Source organism: Cryptotermes secundus, unplaced genomic scaffold (assembly GCF_002891405.2).
Source record: "Cryptotermes secundus unplaced genomic scaffold, Csec_1.0 scaffold899, whole genome shotgun sequence".
Classification (NCBI taxonomy): domain Eukaryota; kingdom Metazoa; phylum Arthropoda; class Insecta; order Blattodea; family Kalotermitidae; genus Cryptotermes; species Cryptotermes secundus.
The window spans coordinates 193464-204707 of record NW_019731283.1 but is presented as its reverse complement, the minus strand read 5'-3'; the positions used below and the strand labels follow the sequence as shown (position 1 = coordinate 204707).

The window sequence follows — 11244 nt, the reverse complement described above, 5'->3', positions numbered from 1 at the left end:
GGTTCCATAAAATGCTGGGAAATTCTTGAGTAGCTGCAGAATTGGCGGCTCCTCAAAAAGGGCTCAGCTCCATCATTAAGTAAGTAAGTAATATAGTATATGTGTGTGTGTGCTTGTGTGTTGGAACTAGGAAGAACTCTAAATTAACATTTAAGAAAACGCTGATCCATTTCTCTACATCACTTTCCTTTCTACAAGTACATACTCTGACTCCCTTAAATCTGCCAGACACAACTTTAAGATTCCCCGTCATATCCATGATTTATTGCTGATAATATCAGAGGAGATGGTATACTTACATGAATATCAGCCGTTATGATTCTGAGGTACAGACTGTAAAGAGTATTCATGCAAATTTTCTATCGACACTTATTATCTCTGTTTTTATTATATTTTACACATGCACAAACCTTCGGTGGTGACTTCATTACAGGTCTGAAATTTAATGTATATACTTGACGGGTTCATTGTAGTAATTTTAGTGCACATAAAATGGTTTATTTAAAAAGTTACATGTTATTCTATGAACTGTTACCAAACAGAATATCCTATGTGCTTGCCTCTTCTTCACCATTCGGGCTATATGCCATGCCCATCTCATCCTCCTTGACTTGATCATTCTAATTATACTTGGAGAAGAGTAAAAGTTATGAAGCTCTTCACTATGAATTTTTTTTCCAGCCTCCCGTTACTTGGTGTCTTTTCTCTCAAAATATTCTCCTCAGCACCCTCAGTCTATATTCCTCCCTCAATTTCAGTTACCAAATTTGAAACCCGTACAGAACCAAAGGCAAAATTATAGTTCTGTGTATTCAATTTTTTTAGTTTTTAGACAACAGACGAGAGGACAAAAGGTTCTGGACTGAACGGTAGCAATGTTGATATTCTAAATAAAGTAAATGTACATGCACACCGGCGAGAAGAGAGTGAATTACCCGAATTCAATCTCCTCTTAATTTATTCCTGAATCAAATTTGATTTGTTGCTGTCGTTCCCAAATATCTGAACTGTGCAACATTATCAAACATCTGTTACAAATCTTTTGTGTCATGATTTTGCCTTCTATTCTGGCGACGGGACAGCAACATATGCATAGTTTTCTCTGTGTTTACTTCTAGACTAACCATGACAATTAAAGTTTCTGTGTTTTCTTTATGGTATATATGTTATCACCCAGTAAATTCACATCATCAGCATAGACCAGCAAATGATATGTCCCGTTTAACTTCGTTCCAACCTAGTTTTCCTGGACCTTCCTAGTGACATATTCCAAAGCAAATCTGAAAAGCAGTGGCGATAAAATATCTCCTTCTTTTACACCATATTGGACAGGAGAATTATCAGACAAATGATTACCTTTACGGACTTCACTATACGTTTCGTTTAAACACATTTTAATCAGCTTAACTAATTTCGTGGGTACCCCAGGCTCTATGGGAGTATTGTACAATATTTCCTTCCTAAAGTCTACGAATAGCTGATGTACTGTCTCATTGTACTCCCATTTTTTCTCCAGTATCTGATAATGCAAAAAATTTGATAAGTAGTTGGTCTTTTACGACGAAACCCACACTGATGATCCCAAATAATTTCATCTATATATGAACTTAACCTTGAGAGAAGGGTATTGGATAACTTGTTTTATGAAATTGATAGCAATGATATTCCGCGGTAATTACCTATCCTATCACTAACAAATTCTCCCCTCTAAGATGCTGATATGATTATCTTATATACGAAAAAATCTGTACCTCTGTACCTAATTCATGAGTCTCGCCCCCCCTTACCACAGAATAATGCATATCCGCCTGCTGGTTCGGTGCCACCTCTGTTCCATCTGACCTCCTGTAGTCCCACTAAATCTAGCTTATATTATGATACTACTTTCGCAACTGTATTGAGAGAACCTGCCCTATACAGACTTCTTATATTCCACATAACAGATGTCATGTCCATTTGCTTTCGCTTATGTCGTTTATCAAAAAAGAAAACCGTCCAGGTTCAAGGCCCTTTGTGACATTTCGTAACAAACTTATTTTTACGATGAGAAGTTGCTAACTCCAGGCCCAACCCCCAACCTGGAGGACAACCGCTTGTCTGCTGTCCGCGACTGCTTATTCAGTATATTCGCAACTACTTCTCTGTATCCGGAGGCCGTCTCTTCCAACCGTAACCTGAGGACGCGCCATGCCGTGGTGACAAGGGACCCACCTAACATCTGCAACCTGAGGACGCGCCATGCCGTGGTGACAAGGGACCCACCTAACATCTGCAACCTGAGGACGCGCCATGCCGTGGTGGCAAGGGACCTACCTAACGTGGAGAATAAGAAATAGGAGAACATAGTTTTGAGGGAATCTAGTAGCTCTACCAAGTTCCATGAATATCCGTTCCNACTTCACTATACGTTTCGTTTAAACACATTTTAATCAGCTTAACTAATTTCGTGGGTACCCCAGGCTCTATGGGAGTATTGTACAATATTTCCTTCCTAAAGTCTACGAATAGCTGATGTACTGTCTCATTGTACTCCCATTTTTTCTCCAGTATCTGATAATGCAAAAAATTTGATAAGTAGTTGGTCTTTTACGACGAAACCCACACTGATGATCCCAAATAATTTCATCTATATATGAACTTAACCTTGAGAGAAGGGTATTGGATAACTTGTTTTATGAAATTGATAGCAATGATATTCCGCGGTAATTACCTATCCTATCACTAACAAATTCTCCCCTCTAAGATGCTGATATGATTATCTTATATACGAAAAAATCTGTACCTCTGTACCTAATTCATGAGTCTCGCCCCCCCTTACCACAGAATAATGCATATCCGCCTGCTGGTTCGGTGCCACCTCTGTTCCATCTGACCTCCTGTAGTCCCACTAAATCTAGCTTATATTATGATACTACTTTCGCAACTGTATTGAGAGAACCTGCCCTATACAGACTTCTTATATTCCACATAACAGATGTCATGTCCATTTGCTTTCGCTTATGTCGTTTATCAAAAAAGAAAACCGTCCAGGTTCAAGGCCCTTTGTGACATTTCGTAACAAACTTATTTTTACGATGAGAAGTTGCTAACTCCAGGCCCAACCCCCAACCTGGAGGACAACCGCTTGTCTGCTGTCCGCGACTGCTTATTCAGTATATTCGCAACTACTTCTCTGTATCCGGAGGCCGTCTCTTCCAACCGTAACCTGAGGACGCGCCATGCCGTGGTGACAAGGGACCCACCTAACATCTGCAACCTGAGGACGCGCCATGCCGTGGTGACAAGGGACCCACGTAATATACGCAACCTGAGGACGCGCCATGCCGTGGTGGCAAGGGACCCACCTAACGTGGAGAATAAGAAATAGGAGAACATAGTTTTGAGGGAATCTAGTAGCTCTACCAAGTTCCATGAATATCCGTTCCTTCAAAGTTGTGATCTGGGGACTCCCATGGGTACAACAATACCATAAGTCGATATGTGCTTCTGAAATAAACGTGCTCTAAAGTGGAAGGTGGGCTAGAAACATAAAATACACAAACTGCCGTACATGTNCGCGGTAATTACCTATCCTATCACTAACAAACTCTCCCCTCAAAATGCTGATATGATTTTCTTATATACGAAAAAATCTGTACCTCTGTACCTAATTCACGGGTCTCGCCCCCCTTACCACAGAATAATGCATATCCGCCTGCTGGTTCGGTGCCACCTCTGTTCCATCTGACCTCCTGTACTCCCACTAAATCTAGCTTATATTATGATACTACGTTCGCAACTGTATTGAGAGAACCTGCCCTATACAGACTTCTTACATTTCACATAACAGGTGTCATGTCCATTTGCTTTCGCTTATGTCATTTATAAAAGAAATCCGTCCAGGTTCAAGGCCCTTTGTGACATTTCGTAACAAACTTATTTTTACGATGAGGAGTTGCTAGCCCCAAANAAGAATATCTATAAAGAACCATTTGCCGATTTGTACAATTCCTTGCTTCTTTTGTCGTCCTAATGCAAATATATCACGAATAGCAATACCGTACTTTTCAAGTACTAATCACATAACGCAGGGAAATATCATCGCTATTGTTGATTTTTATTAAACAATAAAATTTTAGTTTGTCATAAAAATGAAGTAAGTAGGTAAAGGTATCCCTGTATCAGGCCTAGGTGGCCCATAGGATTGTGAGATGTTGAGGTTCCCACATTCTCTAGACAATCGGCTCTTAGATGGCGGTAAGGTTGACAGCCCTACGCGCCGGCCGCACTTTACCCCAAGAATATTTAAAGAATNTAACATTCGCAACTTGAGGACACGCCATGCCATGGTGACAAGGGACCCACCTAACATCTGCAACCTGAGGACGCGCCATGCCATGGTGACAAGGGACATACCTAACATTCGCAACTTGAGGACACGCCATGCCATGGTGACAAANAATCACCGCAAGACCTATGGCTATGAGGTGAACATCGATGGATGTCGCCCACTCACGTCGTGTAAGGTGTGCATTAATTAAGCTATAAATCTGCACACTAGTCAGCACACTGGCTTAAAGAAATGTATATTTCAGATTGTCAATAACTATAAATATAAAAAAAATTGTCATGTGATGATTTTTATGTGTAAGAAGGAAAAAAATAAACGTACTCTTTATTTGATTAAGATGTCAGTCGTTGATGGAGATCTTTATTGAAAAGTCACCACGTGTTCAGGTGTCAAAATATCTAATCTGTATTCACATGTGTAGGCAAACAGTCCCTATGAGTAGATAAGCTGAGCTCCTCAGCGTTACGTGTATCTGCACTGCTGTGAAGTGGTCACTATCACATCGCTAACACCACTCTTAAGGTGTGGTCTGTTTTCCTACCCGAATTGCTATCACTTGCTGCACGCCTTGGGGTTCGCTGGAAACCAATACCTTCTTATAGACCCGGAATTGACTCGGAGTTCAGGGCTCTTAGTCGAATCTTAGATCCACATATCGCTGTCGGTAGCTTTTCCGGTTCTCCTGTGGCGGGGGTTCTAGGGAATAAACTTGTAACACCGGAGGATCTGCTGTTACCTACGTTTATTTACACTATCTACATATTTATTTGGGGACACGCGGTAGCGTAGTTGGTTGAGGCACAATGCTACAAGCTGGGAGGTCGCGAGTTCGTAGCCCGATAAGGTCATTGGATATTTTCAATTTACCTAATCCTTCCAGCCGCACTATGGTCCTGGGGGTAGACTCAGCCTCTAACAGAAAATGTGGGAACCTCGACGTCTCGCAACCCTATGGACTTCCATGGCCTGTTACAGGGATAGCTTTTCCTTTTTAAATGCTCATTAAGTGTTGAACAAAGATACATAACATATATTTACGTAAACTATGGCCTGTGCCCTATAGGCATCTCTTGCTTCTATGAGGTACATTTACCTAATGTCAACCAGAAAATTAACTATCCTGATAGAGGTCTTTCATATTACACATTTCCCTAGCAAAATGCCTTCATTACATAGACAAGGAAATATGTGCCTTCATATCATTTCCTCCAGATCTCATCTCCTGGGCCGTCTTGTATCGTAGGCTACCAGTTGCTAACAGCATCAGTGTCAGCATTACGGCGCACTAACTCTCTAATCTGATTAGAACTGCGTAGAAAGGGCATAGTTCGTTGCATGAACTGATGATCAATTATATACAAAGCTGCTTACTATGATCCCCGATTAATTACCAACATGATATGTGTCATAATTAATCTGTGCTGTAAATCAAAATTTAGGACGCAGTTTGAAATACTATAAAAAATATAAATATGTATTCTATGCAGTCTATGAAAGGGGCTACCTTATGGCAATCTATGAACTTCAAAATTTTAAAATTGTCGAACCAAAGATCCAAATAAACAGTTGGTTTGAATTTTCGGTACGTTCTATAAGTTTGTAGGGCGTGAATTACAGGATAACTCTTTATCATAAAGTATCAACAGGACCGTGACCACGTGGTCTACGGCACGTACTCTCTTGGGCTCCTGGGATCTGGGTTCGCGGCTACGAGCACCGCTAAGGACATGTACGCCCGCATTTGCCTCTGATGCAGATACCAATCAGAGAGACTTTAAGGCCGCGCCATAGCTCAAGCGGTTTGTTGCTGGCTTCCCACTGCGGCGGCCCGGGTTCGATCCCGGGTCTGATGAAGTGGGATTTGTGGTGGACAAAGTGGCGCTGGGGCGGTTTTCTCCAAGTACTTCGGTTTCCCCTGCCAATCTTCATTCCACCGAATTCTCCATCATCATAATCACCCGGGGCAGGCTACAATAGGCCAATCAGTGGCCGCCGTGCCGAGTGGACCCAGTTGGACTCCAGCCCCACTAAGCGAATTTAAAAAAATCAGAGAGGCCTTACAATGGCAGGGTCTTATCATTATTTAAAAATTTAGTATTTCTATAAATTTGAATCGAAATAAGCCATAGGATCTAAACCGTGACACTCGAAGCACAGGTCTAATTAGTAGCGTTCATGTGGACCACGCCTACACGTAGGATATAGTATTTAGATTTCGTTGTGTATTTCAGAAGGGCTCACGCAGTAGAAACTCTGGTGTAATTCACTACAGATGAGCAGTCATTATAACAAATGGAGACAGCTAATAACACGCCACGTGTTGTGTAAAAACGCGACCAATTAATGAACTGTCACGTGACCTCTGACCACACCGGAAGTGTTCCACGCGCCACTGATCACTTCTGGTTCGCTCCACTCAAATGAATTTGCAGGTGAGGAGACACAATTAAAGCTACAGCCTATGTTCTATATATCTGTTCTTCTGTTCGCTTGCCGTAGTTGGTTATAGATGGGCACTGACTTATGGCTATCGAGAGATTTTTGTCTTCTAAAATTTTAGGAACTCGCATAGCCATTATATTATAACTGGTTGCAATGTACTTCCCTACTGTTTTGTGTTTAGTGGCTTGATATACTGGATTGATACTACAAGCAGCAGCAGAATTGTGTATCTGTACAATATTTGTTTTAATGTTATTGCTATAGTGGAATATCTGATAATCATGAATAACTAGTAAATCTCGGAGTAATTCTCTGCAATTCTCAAGTATATATTCCAGGAAATGAAGCTCGTAGGTTATTATAGACACGTAATGCGTTCATCATTGATCTCAGAATGAAAACACGTAAGTGTTTAAGCCCTTCCATACTGGACCTTCGTTATAAAACTTAGAACTACTACTACTGCTGCTACTGCTACTACCACTACCACCACCACTACTGCTACTGCTACTACCACCACTATTATTACTAATACTACTACTACCACCACTACCGCTACTGCTACTACCACAAATATTACTACTCCTACCACTACCACCATCACTATTACATACACTACCACCGCTGCTACCACTACTACTACTAATAATAATAATAATTCCATTAGTGGGCTGCTTCGGTTCTGATAGTTTTGACATTAAATTGGCGGACTACGAACCGAATTGTCAGGATCGCATTTTGCAATGGGAATCGAGCAAGCATCTGTCTCCTCTAAGGCAGTACCGGTTACCAGTTGCTTGTAAAAGGGAGCTCACCTCTGAGGATGATTTTCTTAGGCTCCTCGCGGGGCGGTTGGTGGATGCCATGCGATCCCTGCGTCCCACCGACTCCCTGAGACGCGTTGCGGTCGCTGGTCACTATGTCGCTTAAGAAGTTTATGTAGCCGATTGCAAGCTTCAGTGTGTCCACCTTGGAAAGACGCTTCTCGTATGGGAGTGTTGGTATGTGTGAGCGTAGCCCCTCGAAGGCGTCGTTGATGCTCTGCATCCGTTTCCGCTCCCTCAGATTGGCGGCCTGACGTTGTTGCACCTGTTGGCACATGTCGTTCTGAATTGCTACAGGCCTAAACGCTTCCATGTGTGTAGCCTGTGTTACAACTGTTGTCACTATACGCCTTACTGGCTCTAACGGAGACACGAGAAGTTCTGCAAGAACTTACGACTTTCAGTTGTTCGTGCAAAAAGAAGTGTCAGACGAAATTACAAACCAACAGCCGGTAGAGGAGATATATCTTCTGGGATAGGTGGTTCGTTGAAATTCAACCGACGTTTCAGAAGAACATGTCGCCTCCGATCTTCAGTGTCGAATAAACCAAGCAAGAAACCAATGTGAAGCAGGTCAGCTTTCAATGGACTACACAGCATTGAAATAGCGCAGTCGGTATAGCGACTAATTACGGGATGGACGAATGAAAGGTCGGAGTTCGAGTCCCTGTAGGGTCAATAATTTTCTCTTATCCACGTCGTCCAGACCGGCTCATCCAGTCTCCTGTCAAATGGGTACCTGGGGCTCATTCCCCGGGGGTAAAGCAGCAGGGGCGTGAAGCTGACCACTCATCTGCAGGTAGTGTCGAGGTCAAGAAAAAGTGGATCTATACACCCACTCCCCCATACGCCTTCATGGCATAGTGCGTAATTAGTTAAGCACAGGAACAACTGTTACACGGCATTATATCCCAGAAGACAGAACTCTTCATAAACACCGACACGAAAGACTCGAATCATACATATCTACTGGTAGAGACTTTTATTGCGTACCAGATGTCGGATGTAACTCCAGTTTACTGCGCTGTTAAATTAGGTTTCGGCGGCCTGTGTAATATTAATATTCATAAGAAGATTGGTAGATATATAGGTATATTTGTGACATATTGCCACATCAAATTCTAAATACTTAACTCCACAAATTAAACTGTCAGAAATATTGCTATAAATTTTACGCGTTATTGAAAATTATATTTGGAAATAATTTAAAAACGACTTCGCAGAATTCGGCTCCGTCTCCCGGAACCTCTCGAGTATGCTTCTCTTTCTGTTTTTTACTCAGAGTCGAAGCGTAATATTTTATTTAGAATTTTATATTTTAAATTTTACATTGATATAAATACGGTGCCATGATAAGAAGAATTTGTGGTTTTAATATGTTTCGCAACATAAAATTTGTTTTGCTTTTCTTGAATGGTGATTCCGAGATTTTGGAAAATTCCGAAACACGTGATTGCGCTTCTTGTACATAGTTTTATGAATTTTTGATTGTCGTTTGGCTTGCTCCCTCATCATGTGCTAAGGTAAAAGACTTTCAAATTGAACTCAGCCGCGTACCTGCTGTTGCGGACACTTGCTCCGTCTTCTGTGGAGGCGGTGTCTGCCCCTGGAGGCGGCAGAGGACGCAGTGGCGTTACTGTTTTCTTGGTCACTGCCGTAAGAGTAGGTGGATCCAGCGGAGCTACTCGAGTCGTCGTAGAGGTATAGATCGGCGGCACTGCTGTTGGTGCTGCTAGCTCCGCTGCCACCCCCACCGCCGCCGCCGCCCCCGATGTATCCTTGCGCCTCCAGCAGGAACTGCCTGTTAACGGCTTCCAAGTCTAGATTGTCCATGCCAAACATGGCGTTGGCCGTCTTGGGCGACACTTTACAGCTCGCTAAAAGCTTCAAAGGGATCTGAACATGTACAACTCCCTCTCTCGAGATTCAGTAAACATCTGCGGAAAATTTCTGAATGTCAATATAAGTGGACTACACCAGGGATTGTGTACAGGCTGTCCTATGTTCTGTATGACTGACCTCCGATTTGAAATTCTTCGAGCTTAGGACGACATTTCCTGTCACTTTCTTTTAACAGTAACAATCTTAGGTGGTATGTCATTAATTCCTTAATAAAATTTTCGGAAATTTAATTTTATATTTGTACATTTGAATTCGGCATGATGTTTATTGACTATTTCATATCAATCTGATATGACGTATGGAAATTTAACTTAAATGTTCTTAGGTATTTTCCTTATGTAAAGAATTGTTGAACTCTTCTTTTAGTTTAATGGGAGATTAAATTTGCGAACATTCTTGTAATTAATCCCAAGAATTCCATTTTAATTGGTGACCAACTGAGACCTGTTCTAGTACCTTTACTTGTTCTCAGCTTTTCCTCTGCTAAGAACGTTCAAAATACGTACAGACTTCATACTTCCATACGATAGCTCTGCTGTTCAATCCTGCTGTGTCACTATTCTTGTCACTCTAGCTTGTGCTGTCTAGTTACTTACACTGAAAGGCAACTGAAGCAAACGTAAATTCTTAAGTATTACTTAAATTACTGGCTATTTTACTCGTCGTGGTTTATACGCACTGCAAATATAAAGATCAAAAATGCTACGTAAGTATTAGCAAATGAAGTGAAATGACGTAAGAATTAATATATTTTCTCTACTAGTTAAATATCGCGATAAAGGCTGGGTATTTCTGTATTTATTTGTGGCGAATTTCCAGCATTGTTATTTCATAACAGTTCTGAAACTAAATATAACGCAAGTATTCTTACATTAATAAAGAAATAAAATCCAGCTAGATAATGTAAACCCAAAATTATACAGCAGCCAGTTGGATCGTTCTTAATTCTGTATGACTGTTCGGACAGGTCATGGCATCGGTTCGGTTGGGTTTATACTGATGTAATTCATTAAAGGCCAACAGGTAAATTCTTTTCTTTTGTCAAAAACTGTGTTTTCATATATTGTACTGTAATTGAAGCCTCTTCAGTTGTTTCCTGTTGCCAAAAATATTTAATATTATTCTGTTCACTTGATAACCACTTTCTTCCACAACAACCCTTCACATATGCACCTTGAGGTTGTTGTATTACTGCCTGTTGGATTTCCTGCACTGTACAAGAATGTGGCACGTGCTGCACAGATTAATGTCTCATCACAACCCACTAAATCGTCTGTGCACATAACAGTCTTCTCTCACACGTGTAGGAACAATATGTAACACATGGTCACCATGACTGCACGCGGCAAATATTTTGCGCTAACTGTTGATCCAATCAGAGAACAAAGGGCGAGCGGCGTCCGCGCACGTGTGATCCCGGACGACGCCGGGCATCGATTTGTGGCAAAGCCAATCACGTAAGGGTGGAGGGTGCTCGGGCCAATGGGGGAGTAGAATACATCAATTATCTTCTGTGGAATCCGCCCCATCGTGGGGAGGGGCTGCTGCAGCATAGCGATCGTATTTGTGACCCCCTGATTATGCTTGAACCTCACACATTATTCATTAAATGAATTAGTCAGGGTTCGAACTAGTATCGCAGTTATCGGCACAAACTTATAACTAATTAAAATTTAAAGTTTGATCACTTCCAAACAATTTTCGGGGCATTATAAATATGTATGAAAAATTAGTAGAATTGGTAGT

The 11244-nt window shown here is 41.5% G+C and overlaps 1 protein-coding gene across 1 annotated transcript in view; it reads right to left on the bottom strand.

The window, feature by feature from the left end:
• LOC111866909 (pancreas transcription factor 1 subunit alpha) overlaps positions 1–10831 on the bottom strand; it is a 12417-nt gene extending 1586 nt beyond the window's left edge. Inside the window, exons 1-2 of the mRNA XM_023856274.2 lie at positions 9154–10831; positions 7588–7861 (exon numbers count right to left, since the gene is read on the bottom strand). Of these exons, the coding sequence (XP_023712042.1) occupies positions 7588–7861; positions 9154–9438 (559 nt within the window). The 5' untranslated portion in view covers positions 9439–10831. The remainder of the gene's footprint in view (positions 1–7587; positions 7862–9153) is intronic.
• Positions 10832–11244: the final 413 nt, after the last annotated feature.